The sequence below is a fragment of the Tachysurus fulvidraco genome, chromosome 18 (assembly GCF_022655615.1).
Source record: "Tachysurus fulvidraco isolate hzauxx_2018 chromosome 18, HZAU_PFXX_2.0, whole genome shotgun sequence".
Lineage (NCBI taxonomy): Eukaryota > Metazoa > Chordata > Actinopteri > Siluriformes > Bagridae > Tachysurus > Tachysurus fulvidraco.
Window position 1 is genome coordinate 20,443,799 of NC_062535.1, and position 16,538 is coordinate 20,460,336.

At 44.9% G+C, this 16,538-nt stretch overlaps 1 protein-coding gene across 9 annotated transcripts in view; it reads right to left on the minus strand.

Annotated features, from left to right (window-relative positions):
- The window catches only part of LOC113637223, a 188,580-nt gene extending 175,245 nt beyond the window's left edge, over nt 1–13,335 (minus strand). For 6 of the 9 annotated variants that reach the window (XM_047802965.1, XM_047802962.1, XM_047802961.1 and 3 more), the window contains exons 1-5: nt 13,178–13,335; nt 11,218–11,493; nt 10,731–11,078; nt 5,710–5,985; nt 5,193–5,540 (exon numbers count right to left, since the gene is read on the minus strand). In XM_047802965.1, coding sequence (XP_047658921.1) covers nt 5,193–5,540; nt 5,710–5,985; nt 10,731–11,078; nt 11,218–11,493; nt 13,178–13,292 — 1,363 coding nt within the window. In that variant the 5' untranslated portion in view covers nt 13,293–13,335. The remainder of the gene's footprint in view (nt 1–5,192; nt 5,541–5,709; nt 5,986–10,730; nt 11,079–11,217; nt 11,494–13,177) is intronic. The other 3 variants (XM_047802963.1, XM_047802964.1, XM_047802969.1) reach the window with 3 other exon arrangements.
- Nucleotides 13,336–16,538: the final 3,203 nt, after the last annotated feature.

Here is a 16,538-nt window from a genome sequence, read left to right on the forward strand (position 1 = left end):
CTTTACTTTAGTAGCAGCCAAGTATTGTTATTGTACATTTTGTACATCAGTACTGTAAAATGCAAATCTTCTTACATCCCATTTGTGTCTTAAAACATATTAATAATGTACAAAGTGTTTTCACGCAAATGCACGTGGAAACCTATTATGAAAAACATGAGAATGATGATGATGTGTGTGTTGTGTGTGCCTTGCAGTTAGTAATACACATGATGTCAGATGAGGATACTGACAGAGATATGCCCCAGCCGGTTTATATGAGCACACATAACATTCAATAAATATCGTTGAAACAAAAAATTTACTTTTATTCAAGTGTTCGAAATATTCACTTTCAATGTGTAGTGAAGTTAAAGTGAGGTTTATAATGTGTGTGTGTTTTGCAGAATGCAGACGCCATGTTGAGGGTAAAAAACATTCAAAAAAGTAGCAGCCACAGATTCAGGGCCAAGATTGAATTCATTCTTCTTACAATCCCAAGACCTCAGGACTATACAAGCAGAAACATTTTATACAACGCACCTAACAGAGCACAATATACCTTTAGCTGTGGCAGATCATGCCGGCCCACTGTTCAGGAAAATGTTTCCTGACAATGAGATAGCAAAACACTATGGCTGCGGTAGAACAAAGACCACTTCCATACTGACAACATTGGCCAGCCATGATGATCAGTGTCTCACAGACCTTATGAAAAGGTCTGCATTCAGCCTGGCCACAGATGGTAGCACAGACATGGATGACATAAAGATGTACCCAATTGTAGTTAGGATTTTTGATGCCAGTGTCGGGAGGGTCGTTGTTATGCTACTTAAGATCTCTGAATCGAGAGAATCTACGAGGAGAGCGATAATTGATCTACTTGATGGAGAGCTTAAACAAAGAAGCATTCCATGGTCAAATTGCATCAGCTTTGCAGCTGACAATGCTGCTGTCATGCAAGGTTTGGGGAAAGGTGTAGCAGCTTTTTTGAAGGCACAGCATCCGCACATATATTTAATGGGTTGTCCCTGCCACCTAATACACCTAGCTGCCGAAAGGGCATCCAGGGAGCTTTGTGTGAATGTGGAAGACTTCCTTGTCACCATTTACTACTATCTGGATAAAAGCAGCAAGAGGAAGTCAAATCTGCGTGATGTTCAGGTCATATGTAATACAGAGGTTAGGAAGATCCTCAAGATGGCTTCAACCAGATGGTTCTCTCTGGGGCAGTGTGTGAACCATCTTTTGCAACAGTGGGATGATCTTACAGTTTTCTTTGAAAAAGAGGTGAATGCAGGGAAGAAAAAGAAGTTTCCTCCAATATGTCAAAGTCTGCTGCTGGTCATGTTAAAAAAATCTAAAGCCACACCCTTCAACAGTTTACCTGCAACAGTGCAGCCCAAGGTGTTCTCTTCCACCCTACCTATGCTGCCCACATCCTCACCTGGTCCTGCCAAGAGGTCTAAGGCAACACCGCTTATAAAACCAAAGGTTAAAGCCCCTGCACACATTGCTCCACAGTTTGACTTGACAATGTTCCTCTTCAAACAAAAAGAAATCGGAAAGAGAGCTGCGAAAGAAAAACAAAAGTCCAAGTCTGAAAAATACAAGAAAGAAAAAAAAGTGATCTAATAAAACCTGAAAAGGTACTTCAGTTCCTCATCAACCCTGTGTCAAAGGTGTATGCACTTTTTCTGCAGAGGGCCATATCTATTTTTGATATTGGCAACAAGATGCTTCAGAAAATGGAGCCATGCATACATATCCTGCTGCCAACTTTAGAACTGCAACTGCAAAAGGTATTGCTTTCGTTATGTAAACCTGATGCTGTGATAACCCATCCATCCATCCATCCATCCATCCATCCATCCATTTTCTACCGCTTATCCGGGGCCGGGTCGCGGGGGCAGCAGTCTAAGCAGGGACACCCAGACTTCCTGCTCCCCAGACACTTCCTCCAGCTCTTCCGGGGGAATACCGAGGTGTTCCCAGGCCAGCCGAGAGACATAGTCCCTCCAGCGTGTCCTAGGTCTTCCCCGGGGCCTCCTCCCGGTTGCCCGGAACACCTCCCCAGGGAGGCGTCCAGGAGGCATCCGAAACAGATGCCTGAGCCACCTCAGCTGACCCCTCTCAATGTGGAGGAGCAGCGGCTCTACTCTGAGCTTCTCCCGAGTGACTGAGCTCCTCACCCTAATCTCTAAGGGTGCGCCCAGCCACCCTGCGGAGGAAACTCATTTCGGCCGCCTGTATCCGGGATCTTGTCCTTTCGGTCATGACCCAAAGCTCATGACCATAGATGAGGGTAGGAACGTAGATCGACTGGTAAATAGAGAGCTTCGCCTTGCGGCTCAGCTCTTTCTTCACCAGAACAGATCGGTATATCGACCGCATCACTGCAGAAGATACACTGATCCGCCTGTCGATCTCCCGCTCCATCCTTCCCTCACTCGTGAACAGGACCCCAAGATACTTAAACTCCTCCACTTGAGGCAGGAGCTCTCCACCAACCTGAAGGGGGCAAACCACCCTTTTCCGGCTGAGAACCATGGCCTCGGACTTGGAGGTGCTGATTCTCATCCCCGCCGCTTCACACTCGGCTGCAAACTGTCCCAGTGCATGCTGAAGGTCCTGATTTGAAGAAGCCAACAGGACAACATCATCTGCAAAAAGCAGAGACGAAATCCTGTGGTCCCCAAACTGGACTCCCTCTGGCCCCCGACTGCACCTAGAAATCCTGTCCATATAAATAATGAACAGGACCGGTGACAAAAAGCAGCCCTGCCGGAGTCCAACATGCACCGGGAACAAGTCTGACTTACTGCCGGCAATGCGAACCAAACTCCTGCTCCGGTCATATAGGGACCGGACAGCCCTTAGCAGAGGGCCCTGGACCCCATACTCCCAGAGCACCCCCCACAGGTCACCATGAGGGACACAGTCAAATGCCTTCTCCAGATCCACAAAACACATGTGGACTGGTTGGGCAAACTCCCATGAACCCTCCAGCAACCTAGTGAGGGTATAGAGATGGTCCAGTGTTCCACGACCAGGACGAAACCCGCATTGTTCCTCCTGAATCCAAGGTTCGACTATCGGCCGAATTCTCCTCTCCAGTACCCTGGCATAGACTTTTCCGGGGAGGCTGAGGAGTGTGATCCCCCTGTAGTTGGAACACACCCTCCAGTCCCCCTTCTTAAACAGAGGGACCACCACCCTACTGATATACACCCTTATGCTTGAACAAGGTGTTCGTTATGGACAAACTGTGACTAGCACAGAAGTCCAATAACAGAACACCACTCGGGTTCAGTTCGGGGGGGGGGGGGGGGGTTTGAAGTCCCCCAGTAGATCGATGGAGTCCCTGGTCAGGGCACTTTCTAGCACCCCTCCCAGAGATGCCAAGAAGGTCGGGTACTCTACACTGCCATTTGGCCCATAAGCACAAATAACAGTGAGAGACCTCTCCCCGACCCGAAGGCGCAGGGAAACGACCCTCTCCAACGAACTCCAACACATGGCTGCTGAGCTGGGGGGCTATGAGCAAGCCCACACCAGCCCGCCGCCTCTCATTGCGGGCAACTCCAGAGTAGTAGAGAGTCCAGCCTCTCTCAAGGTGTTGGGTTCCAGAGCCCAAGCTGTGCGTGTCGGCGAGTCCAACTATCTCTAGTTGGTATCTCTCAACCTCCCGCACCAGCTCAGGCTCCTTCCCCCCCAGTGAGGTGACATTCCATGTCCCTAGAGTCAGATTCCGTGTCCGGAGATTGGGTTGCCGAGGCTCCCGCCTTCGACTGCCACCCAATCCACATTGCACCAGCCCCTTACGTTTTCTCCTGCAGGTGGTGGGCCCACAGGAGAGCTGTGATAACCCTTATGAATGAAATTTCCACAGGTAACAGACCATCCATCAAGGGAAATGCAGCTCCCTAATGAGGAACTCTCAATTGGCCATGACACCAACACCAAAGCCAGGGTAACCTGGAACTGAGGTCATTCTACAGAGATGTCAGGAAGTTCTTTTTTCTGCAGCTGACTACATGATTTCCAATTTTCCATTTGGGGATGTGCTGCTTATGCATGCTGTTGTGGCAGACATAGAGAAGAGGCAGTCTGTGAAATTCCTTTCACTGAAGTTTTTCATCAGCCGCTTTCCTTCTATTCTGCCAGAAAAGGTCACGGTGGATCAGGTAGAGGATGAGTTCAAGATATATCAAACCACCAGTTTCGAAGACAGCATCCTCAGGAAGTGCATTGATGAGGCCTGGAGAGACATTGGCTAGTTGAAGAGGGGGTATCAGCAAATCTTCTCCAACCTTTCAGCAGTCATGCTTGAATATTGGTAATTTTCTATAGCAATGCTGATTGTGATAGGGTTTTTAGTCTTGTGGGCAAAAACAAGACCCAGTACAAAGCTAGCATGGGCACTAATGTTGTAAGTGCTTTGGTGGCAAGAAAGGTGAGTTTGGCTGCAAAGGGAGCGTTTTGTCACATGGAAAACTTCAGTGATGCTCTTCTTAGAAAGGCCAAGTCAGCAGGCTATGAGGCAAAAATATGATGAATGACTGAAAATGACATCTCATTCTCAGGCAAATATATTTGCTTAAAAGGACATTACAAGGTTGTTAATATCACACGTTTTGAGATTTTATTTATTTTGTTGTCTGATATGTGTTCAAGGGACATAGCAGTTTTTAGTTATTTATAAAGTTTAAAAGACCTTTTAAAAGCCCTTTGTTTTTTCTGTTACAGTATTTTTATACAGTATGCTATTTGTTGATTTTTTGTTATTTATAATGTCCCATGTATTTAAGTAATGTTTAAGAGACATGTTTTTGTTTTTATGTTGCCTTTCCAATAAAAAAGTTCTTCATGGTCTACTTGTATGTAGAATAGCTAGATATGGTGGTGAGTGAGAACTATGTGCTAAGTAAAACGTTGTGATGAGTGAGCATGTGAACTTAACACTGACCAGCAAATGTGCCTGACCTCCCGCCACGTCGCTGCAGTAAGTTGCTACTCAAAATTTTTTTCCAAGGTTAGCAGGTCTGCTAATGTAAAGTCAGGGATAACTCCATGTTCCTACTGTTAATAGCATGACCTAATAGCACGACCTAATGTTAATAGCATGACCTAATATTAATAGCATGACCTAATGTTAATAGCATTAACATGACCTCCATGTTCCTAATGTTAACAGTAGTTTTGTTACTCACTGTGGTCAGTGTACTGTACACTGATGGTGATTGGTTGTGATTTGCTCTTCATCTGTATTTGGTCCAGATTCAGCACGGCCTCACACAGATACTTTGCTCCATCATCCTCACGGCTGGGTATAATAGTTAGGTACGCTGTTTTGTTGACAATCTTCTTCTCATTTTCCAAGTCTGGGAACAATGTTTCATTAAACTGTATGAAATTGTTTTGCTTTGGATCTGCTCTGCTCCAGTGGACACTGAGTTTATATCCAGGACCCACATTTTCAATCTGACAACACAGTTGTGCCTGATTTCTCTCTACCATCACATCAGGCACAGAGCTCAGTGTAACCCTGTCCGGTGTCTCTGTAAACACACACACACACACACACACACACACACACACACACACACACACACACACACACACACACACACAGAGTAAATGTGGTTGTTAAGATTAATAATCTAATCTTCCACTCAGAGTCTTCATGATGTTACAGGAATGACATCAGTTGTAGATGATGGTACTCACTGTAAATGCTGATATTTACTGTAGTATTACATGAAGTTTTGCTCACTGCTAAGTAACACAGGATTTTATCTTCATCCCAATTTGTCAGACTGTCCATCTTCCACATCACAACGCTCTCATTACTTGTAAATCGCTGTAGTGATTTAGCCTCCACACGCAGTAGGTAATTAGTTAAAGCCGTATTTCTGTTTGAGATGGAGCAGTTTACTTCAGCAGGGTTTCCGTACTCCACCAGCAGAGATGAAGGAGTGGCAACAAGATCATAATCCGAACAATCTGTTCAGCACAATAACAACCAAAATGTGAGTTAAAAATGAGTTAAATTCCTGTTTAAAATTCAGCCTAAAATAATCACTCCATTAAATTCAACCCTTAGTAAGTTTAGTAATTCAGGGTTTTAAATACAATAATTAAAAAATAAATATATTTAGAAAAATATGCCAACTGTTTTAGATTTAAAATACATTAACAATAAATAAATAAATAAATAAATAAATAAATAAATAAATAAATAAAACAGTGATTGCTGGTCTTTGTTGCCTACCTTTAACATAACTAATATGAACACACATCTGGTGTAACACAGTTCAGTAACATTCTGGCAAACCGTCCGGCGCCTCAGGAGGGGGAAGCAGTGCCCTGCTCACACTGTTTACAGTGGGAGTGGGAATCTGCTGACTTCGACTGGGGACATCCTCGGACGCTGGAAGGAATACTTCGAGGTTCTCCTCAACCCCACTGACATGTCTTCCACTGAGGAAGCAGAGGGCGGGGGCTCAGTTGTGGACTCGTCGATTCCCCAAGCTGAGGTCACTGAGGTAGAAGCTCCTCAGTGGCAAGGCACCGGGGGTGGATGAGATCCGCCCTGAGTACCTCAAGTCTCTGGATGTTGTGGGGCTGTCTTGGTTGACACGCCTCTGCAACATTGCGTGGAGGTTGGGGACAGTGCCTCTGGACTGGCAGACTGGGGTGGTGGTCCCTCTGTTTAAGAAGGTGGACCGGAGGGTGTGTTCCAACTACAGGGGATCACACTCCTCAGCCTCCCCGGAAAAGTCTATGCCAGGGTACTGGAGAGGAGAATTCGGCCGATAGTCGAACCTTGGATTCAGGAGGAACAATGCGGGTTTCGTGCCGGTCGTGGAAAACTGGACCATCTCTATACCCTCGCCAGGTTGCTGGAGGGTTCAAGGGAGTTTGCCCAACCAGTTCACATGTGTTTTGTGGATCTGGAGAAGGCTTTCGACTGTGTCCCTCATGGTGACCTGTGGGGGGTGCTCTTGGAGTATGGGGTCCGAGGCCCTCTGTTAAGGGCTGTCCGGTCCCTATATGACTGGAGTAGAAGCTTGGTTCGCATTGCCGGCAGTAAGTCAGACTTGTTCCCGGTGCATGTTGGACTCCGGCAGGGCTGCCCTTTGTCACCGGTCCTGTTCATTATTTATATGGACAGGATTTCTAGGCGCAGTATGGGGCCAGAGGGAGTCCAGTTTGGGGACCACAGGATTTCGTCTCTGCTTTTTGCAGATGATGTTGTCCTGCTGGCTTCCTCAAACCAGGACCTTCAGTGTGTACTGGGACGGTTTGCAGCCGAGTGTGAAGCGGCGGGGATGAGAATCAGCACCTCCAAGTCCGAGGCCATGGTTCTCAGTCGGAAAAGGGTGGCTTGCCCCCTTCAGGTTGGTGGAGAGCTCCTGCCTCAAGTGGAGGAGTTTAAGTATCTTGGGGTCTCGTTTACGAGTGAGCGAAGGATGGAGCGGGAGATCAACAGGCGGATCGGTGTATCTTCTGCAGTGATGGTCGATATACCGATCTGTTGTGGTGAAGATTTTGTTGTGGTCTATTTACCGGTCGATCTACGTTCCTACCCTCACCTATAGTCATGAGCTTTGGGTCATGACCGAAAGGATGAGATCCCGGATACAGGCGGCCGAAATGAGTTTCCTCCGCAGGGTGGCTGGGCGCACCCTTAGAGATTAGGGTGAGGAGCTCAGTCACTCGGGAGGAGCTCAGAGTCGAGCCGCTGCTCCTCCACATCGAGAGGAGTCAACTGAGGTGGCTCAGGCATCTGTTTCGGATGCCTCCTGGCCGCCTCCCTGGGGAGGTGTTCCGGGCATGTCCAACCGGGAGGAGGCCCCGGGGAAGACCTAGGACACGCTGGAGGGACTATGTATCTCGGCTGGCCTGGGAACACCTCGGTATTCCCCCGGAAGAGCTGGAGGAAGTGTCTGGGGAGAGGGAAGTCTGGGCATCTCTGCTTAGACTGCTGACCCCGCGACCCGGCCCCGTATAAGCGGTAGAAGAAGAACAAGAAGAAGAAGAAGTAATGATGTCAGTGTTGAATCAGATCAGTTCATGTATGTGTGTATTCTCTACAAACAGTGTGTCCAATGAATGATGTCATTAATAAACTAATATTCAGAAAGACCAAATCAATAAATGTTATTTTTATTTAGTATTAAATGGATTGTTTGCATTAATATTTAGTTTGTGCTACAACTCTGGTAATAAGAATAGTGACATTTCACTGCTTTTGGTTGCCGTCTTTGCGGCTTTCCACCGATTAACGTTATAGATAAACGCCTCCAGCTCTGACTGCACATAAACCCTGAGCATCATGCATGGGCGTAAATCCCCCAACCCCCAAATTATTATTTAAATAATATCGCACTCTCTATTGTGAAAAATATATGTATGTATGCATACCTAAATAATTGTGTAAGTAGAAAAGAAAACAAACACAAAAACTGCATTTAGAAACAGTTGAGTCCTCCCTCCCCTTCCTCACAGTGGTTTGACCTACAGTCCCCCCCCCCTTCCTCACAGTGGTTTGACCCACAGTTCCCCCCCCTTCCTCACAGTGGTTTGACCCACAGTCCCCCCTCCTCTTCCTCACAGTGGTTTGACCCTCCCCCCTCCTTACAGTGGTTTGACCCTCCCCCCTCCCCTTCCTCACAGTGGTTTGACCCACAGTCCCCCCTCCCCTTCCTCACAGTGGTTTGACCCACAGTTCCCCCTCCCATTCCTCACAGTGGTTTGACCCACAGTCCCCCCTCCCCTTCCTCACAGTGGTTTGACCCACAGTTCCCCCTCCCCTTCCTCACAGTGGTTTGACCCACAGTTCCCCCTCCCCTTCCTCACAGTGGTTTGACCCACAGTTCCCCCTCCCCTTCCTCACAGTGGTTTGACCCACTGCCTCCTTCCCCAGTACATCTCACCTACTCTACACACACGACTCAGGTGTGCGGCTGCGGCTCAGTTAATGTTCAACTCCATTAAGTCGGGGATTTTATTCACTTTAAATAAAGAGATTCTCTTTAATGTAGTTGATGCAGATTCATTCATAAATTAGTTGCGGCAAAAAATTACCAATGTAATTTTCCATCAATTAACGATTAAACTCTTACTTATCTAGTTAACGTTAGCTTGTTTACAATAGCTTGTTTACAATAGCTAGTTAACGTTAGCTTGTTTACAATAGTTTGTTTACAATAGCTAGTTAGCATTAGCTTGTTTAAAATAGCTAGTTAATGTTAGTTTGTTTACAATAGCTAGGTAACATTAGCTTGTTTACAATAGCTAGTTAATGTTAGCTTGTTTACAATAGCTAGTTAGCAATAGCTTGTTTACAATAGCTAGTTAGCCTTAGCTTGTTTACAATAGCTAGTTAGCATTAGCTTGTTTACAATAGCTAGTTAGCCTTAGCTTGTTTACAATAGCTTGTTTACAATAGCTACTTAGCGTTAGCTTGTTAACAATAGCTAGTTAAATAGTGCACTGTAATTAACATGCCAAAGCCGTTGTGTTGTGTTTCTACATAGAGCAGTTAGTGTAAAGTGTAAAGTGATTATTTAATAAGTGATTTTGTTACAAAACATTATTTATTTTAAATATTTTTCACAACAATAGTCATGTTTATATTTTATTGTATGTTAATAGTTTAACTGTAAACAACACAAACAATGCAATAAATAGTTTTGAAGAAAAATCTGCTGTCATTGAACCTGAGAAAAACTTTATAACATAACCATAATGACACATAAAGTCTCCATGTTACAGTAATAATGATAAGAGCAGTTTGTCACTGTGGGGACATACAGTGTCTTTATAAGTACAATTATTACACTTATTGTCCCCCCTACTGTTACATGACATTTACACCCATGGCATCATGTATATTAATTATTACAGTAATCTCTTTAAAAACTCAAACGACCTCCAGTTTATTGACTACTTACACTGACACTTTTTTAAATACTTTCACCATATTCATAGCATCAGAAGGGCATTTTATACTTAAATCATGACATTGTGTAAACATGCAGAAGCAACCAAGTGACTAGCTTTGTTCACTCACTCGCCTGTGTAACTTCTGTACATGAGGAGGATTAAATCACTGAATGTTTAGTGGTTTCATGCACAACAATGTTAAACACAATAATATGCTGTTTTTCTTGCTAATAGATCAGACAACATACATTACTGTGTATATACTCTCATACTGTGGGGGGAAGTCGTGGCCTAATGGTTAGAGAGACTGACTCCTAACCCTAAGATTGTGGGTTCCAGTCTCAGGCCGGCAATAGCACGACTGAGGTGCCCTTGAGCAAGGCACCGAACCCCCACAACTGCTCCCTGGGCGCCACAGCATAAATGGCTGCCTACTGCTCTGGGTGTGTGTTCACTGCTGTGTGTGTGTGTGTGTGTGTGTGTGTGTGTGTGTGTGTATGTGTGTGTGTGTTTGTTCACTGCTGTGTGTGTGCACTTTGGATGGGTTAAATGCAGAGAACCAATTCTGAGTCTGCGTCACCGTACTTAGCCGTATGTCACATAATGTCACTGTGACATCAGTATAACTAGTCCTAATGTAAAGTCAGGGATAACTCCATGTTCCTAATGTTAATAGCATGACCTAATAGCACGACCTAATGTGAATAGCACGACCTAATGTTAATAGCATGACCTAATGTTAATAGCATTAACATGACCTCCATGTTCCTAATGTTAACAGTAGTTTTGTTACTCACTGTGGTCAGTGTACTGTACACTGATGGTGATTGGTTGTGATTTGCTCTTGATCTGTATTTGGTCCAGATTCAGCACGGCCTCACACAGATACTTTGCTCCATCATCCTCACGGCTGGGTATAATAGTTAGGTACGCTGTTTTGTTGACAATCTTCTTCTCATTTTCCAAGTCTGGGAACAACGTTTCATTAAACTGTGTGAAATTGTTTTGCTTTGGATCTGCTCTGCTCCAGTGGACACTGAGTTTATATCCAGGACCCACATTTTCAATCTGACAACACAGTTGTGCCTGATTTCTCTCTACCATCACATCAGGCACAGAGCTCAGTGTAACCCTGTCCGGTGTCTCTGTAAACACACACACACACACACACACACACACAAACACACACAATAAATGTGGTTGTATTGATTAATAATCTAATCTTCCACTCAGAGTCTTCATGATGTTACAGGAATGACATCAGTAGTAGATGATGGTACTCACTGTAAATGCTGATATTTACTGGAGCCATACATGAAGTATCGCTCACTGCTAAGGAACAGAATATTTTATCTTCCTCCCAATTTGTCAGACTGTCCACCTTCCACATCAAAACACTCTCATTACTTGTAGTTGGCCTTAGTGATTTAGCCTCCACGCTCAGTTTGTAATTAGTTAAAGCCATATTTCTGTTTGAGATGGAGCAGTTTACTTCAGCAGGGTTTCCGTACTCCACCAGCAGAGATGAAGGAGTGGCAACAAGCTGATAATCCGAACAATCTGTTCAGCACAATAACAACCAAAATGTGAGTTAAAAATGAGTTAAATTCCTGTTTAAAATTCAGCCTAAAATAATCACTCCATTAAATTCAATCCTTAGTCAGTTTAATAATTCAGTGTTTTAAATACGATAATTAAAAAATAAATATGATATTCAGAAAAATATGGCAATTGCTTTAGATTTAAAATACATTAACATTAAATAAATAAATAATAGAGCGATTGCTGGTCTTTGTTGCCTCCCTTTAACATAACTAATAAAAACACACATCTGGTGTAACACAGTTCAGTAACATATAGAAGAATACCAACATCATGTAAAGATGATTATCACTGAAATTTAAGACGTTAAAATCCTCAAAGGATTTTATTATTCATCATAATATGTTTCTTAATATATTTTAAGTTTTATTCTGTTTTACTTTGAGTGTCTAGAGGAGAGCAGATATTCACTCAGGCTTATGTTTTCGACCACAATTATTTTATACTTTTTTTATTATTTATTTTATACATTGATTATTTACTCAAATAAAATCAACCTAAAACACATTTCCCATTTATTATATATGTAAAAATGATGATGATGATGATGATGATTATTAGTAGTAGTATTGTACAGTCTTGCATAATTATTATTATATGCACAGATACATAAAAAAATCCATTAGCTTAGATTTTGACCTGCCCTTGTTGCCCCCTGATGGTTTTTTGTTTATTGTGTGTGTGTGTTCATGTATTTGTCTGATGTTTGTTTGATTGCTGGTGTCTCGTGTTTCTAATGTACATTATAGCTAATGCTTACGTGTAGTAGCTTTATTAAATGTATTGTAGCTTTATTGTTATTTCAATATGTACTTTTATTTACTTTTATCTTCCTTAGGGTGACTATTACCATCTGTCTAGGGACTACAGGTGAAAAATAGCCATCTGACATATTGACAGAAATGTTTATTAATATGCACTGTCCCTGTAATAAATAAATAAATAAATAAATAAATAAATAAATAAATAAATAAATAAATTTTCCCTACCAAACGGAAGATTAAAACTAAGATTACTACTAAACTGAATAAATATAAATAGTACCATTAGTACTAGCTGTAACTCTTCTCTGCTTTCAGACTCTAGAATAAAATAAATCTTTATTAGAATTCTTACTGTAAACAAATATCCGTAAGCAGCAGCTAAAACTGCACATGGGTTAAAATTTTGTTGTCTGAGGAACTTTATTGTTGAAGCACATAGTTCTCGCTCCACCCTTCCTTCCTGTGATATGTTCTGAATTGCTGGCTGTAGAAGGTTTTCCTGTTGTCCTGACCTCAGAAGCTGCACCATGTTACAGTCAAACCTCGGTGCGTCTCAACTGACTGACTGGTGAACTGGTGGATGATAGAGAGATGAGGATCGACTGAGTCACTGATATGTAGCCGACCTCCAGGAGAAGTAACATTTCTCCACTATGTTCTCCTGTTTCTCACCATTTTCCTCAGTCTTTTACTCTATTCATGTTGTGACCCTGAAATCCTGGACACCTGTTGTGTAAATCTAAGATACTTCACTTGTCACTTAACTCTAATAATGTACAGATCATTTATTGTTAATGAAATTAAACACACACACACACACACACACACACACACACACACACACACACACACACACACACACACACAGTCATGCTCACCTGCTGCGTATGTATATCTCCCAAACAGACCCACACACAGTACGGTGAGTAAAGAAGAGAAAACACACACTTCCATCTCAAAGCACAAGGAAAACCTCCAGTGAAGTGACCACATGAAGTGAACGTTAGAAAGAGCTCTAAATGACCACTCCCTCCTACTTCCCAAGGTCCCCCCAACACCCCCCATACACACATTATGTGTGAAGGCATTTCTACATCATACAGTGATCAATTCTGTTAATATGGGTGGCAGTTTAACTGGAAAAGGAAGTCAAACAGAGTGTGAGTGTTTGTGTAAGAGAGTGTATGTGTGTGTTTGTGTGTGTGCGTGTGTATGTGTGTAAGAGAGTATGTGTGTGTGTGTGTAAGAGAGTTTATGAGTGTGTGTGTATGTGTGTAAGAGAGTGTGTGTGTATGTGTGTAAGTGAGAGCATGAGTGTGTGTTTGTGTGTGTTTTTAAGAGAGTATGAGTGTGTTTGTGTTTGTGTAAGAGAATTTATGATTGTGTGTTTGTTTAACAGAGTGTATGAGTGTGTGTGTAAGAGAGTGTATGATTGTGTGTGTATGTGTAAGAGAGTGTATGTGTGTGTGTGTGTGTAAGAGAGTGTATGATTGTGTGTGTGTAAGAGAGTGTATGAGTGTGTGTGTGTGAGAGAGAGTGTATGATTGTGTGTGTAAGAGAGAGTGTGTGTGTGTGTGTAAGAGAGTGTATGATTGTGTGTAAGAGAGTCTATGCGTGTGTGTGTAAGAGAGTGTATGATTGTGTGTAAGAGAGTGTATGTGTGTGTGTAAAAGAGTGTATGATTGTGTGTGTGTGTGTCTGTGTAAGAGAGTGTATGATTGTGTGCGTGTGTGTGTTAAAGTAATTGTACTGACCTCCATTTCCCTAAGTGACACATGTCCCTGTCCTGCCTAAACATAGCTTCCACAGTCCCACTAAGGAGTGTGTCCTATATTTAGCATGACTAAGCTGATATTACAGCAGACAGTATAAATAAAGACTAGTCTTACCTTGGAGTGGGTTGTGCTTTGAAGCCTCAGGGTCTGCAAAGGATCCTCTTCAAGTTCTTCTACTTAATCTATTTTTTGAATCTTTAGATGAAGGAGTCAGACTTAGACCTTCTTGTCTTTTCAGGGTCCTCACAATGGGAGGCCTTGTATTTATTTAAAGCTGTAATAAGTATATGTAATATATGTAAAGAAAATAAAATAAAATTACATATAAAATCTTCAAATAATCAAACAATTCTAGCATAAGTAAAAGTAATTCAAGTGCAAAGATAATAACAAACCAAGAAACTCTATCCAAGTGTTAGCCTGAGTTTCTTCTCTGATGCACAACACTTAAGCAATACAAATGTAGTACAGTAACGTCTCTAGGTTACGACCGTAACCCTAGTTTCCTGAGGAACGAGATGCTGCGTCGAAACGCTATGGGAACGCCCTTGCGTGACCGCGCTCTGAACCACGTGTGTAATCTGACCAATAGGCGTAGGGACGTGACATCATCGGTGGGTGACGTCGTGTAAACAGGAAGCTACAAATGGCTGCAAGATGGACAAGACGCTAGCTCCTGCGAGAGAAGGTAAGCACTGCAGGGATGCAGGGATGCAGGGAGTGTGGCATGGAGACGCAGCATCTCGTTCCTCAGGGAACTAGGGTTACAGTCGTAACCTAGAGACGTTCCCTTTCGGAACCTGAGCTGTGTCGAAACGCTATGGGAACGAGTGTTCAATCACGCAACACTGACCAGACCCTGCATAGAGAGTGAGGGCCTTGGCACCTGCACGTAGGACAGAGGAGCACGGGGTGGCTCTGAGGTCAAGGTCATAGATCCTGACGCGGGGTGGACCAACCCGCAGCGCCACAGATGTCTTGGAGTGCCACTCCAGCAGACTAGGCCATAGAGGCCGCCAAACTCTGGGTGGAGTGAGCTCGGACCCCAAACGGTGCGGGGAAGCCAGAGGGCTTGTGAGCCGACAATCGCATCCACTACCCATCTGCTCAACTTCTGCATAGCGGCCGGGAAACTCTTCCTGTTAAGGCCGTAGCAGACGAGCAGCTGCACCGATTCTCTCCACGGACTCGTCCTGCGGAGGTAAGTGACCAGTGCTCACACTAGACACAGTCAGTTCTGTCGCTTCTGTTCGGGGTCTGTAAATGGAGGAAACTCTGGAGCCCTCAGGGGCCACAGCCACAGCCTCCACAGCTCTGGGCGGGGGTGCACCAGGGTTCCGCCCGCCGGTGAGAGGAGATCAGGGCTGGCCTCTGACCCACTCAGAGCAGCTGGGGCCATGCCCTGCAGCTGATGGTGCCTCGCGAGAGGCGGCGAACCCTCCCCTCCACAACGAACCTTCGGGTGGAAAGGTGGGTAGCGAACCGCTAGAGGGAAACACATCTTGTGGCAGGGCTGACAGACCGGCCTCCATGATCCGAACGGCCGGAGCCACGTACTGCGGCCGTTGAAACTTCCTGAGAGGTGGCGGGTCTGCCCCATCCGTACCGAGACTTTGGGCGGAAGTGGAGGGAGGTGCCCGCCAGAGGGGGGCCGTGCTCTGGAGCACATTCTGTGGCAGAGCCAACGGCCTAGCGCCCCGGTGGTGCATGGGAGGGATGGGCACCGTCACGTGAGGTGTACCCCATCCCCCCAACCGTAGACCGTCAGGCTCTACGCACCACTGCCCGTTTGTCGGAGGCGAGAGTGACCCTCAGGTCACCCTGCTCTTTCCTGGGCCTAGAGCGTGGGCTTTGCGGTGCCCAGAAGGACCAGGCTGGGGCTGCCGCCAAACAGCCCCACGAGATCGCTGAGGGGGGTACTGCTGAAACGCAGCCGACTGCTTTTTAGACTCCTGGAACTTGTGTACGACCACCGTTACAGCATTGTCAAACAGTCCAGGAGGAGCCATCGGTGCGTCCAGTAGCACAGCTCGATCCTTGTCCGGGAGGTCGGGCAAGGTGAGCCACAGATTCCTTTCTGTGGCCGCCATGGACCGCCCAACGGCCCGCACCGTGTGCTTCGTGCTTCGTGGCCCGAAGAGTCAAGTCGCCAGTGCGACACAACTCCTGGGGGGTTGTAATAAAACGGGGACACGGAAAAACACACTTTCGGAATTTTTTGTCTGCCAGCCATCACTCAGAAAAACAGCACTTACCTGAACGAGCAGAAGCTAGCGTCTTGTCCATGTCACAGCCATTTGTAGCGTCCTATTTACGCGACGTCACCCGCCGATGACGTCACGTCCCTACGCCTATTGGTCAGATTACACACGTGGTTCAGAGCGCGGTCAGGCAGGGGCGTTCCCATAGCGTTTCGACGCAGCTCGAGTTCCGAAAGGGGACTAAGCAAAAGCTTGACTATAGT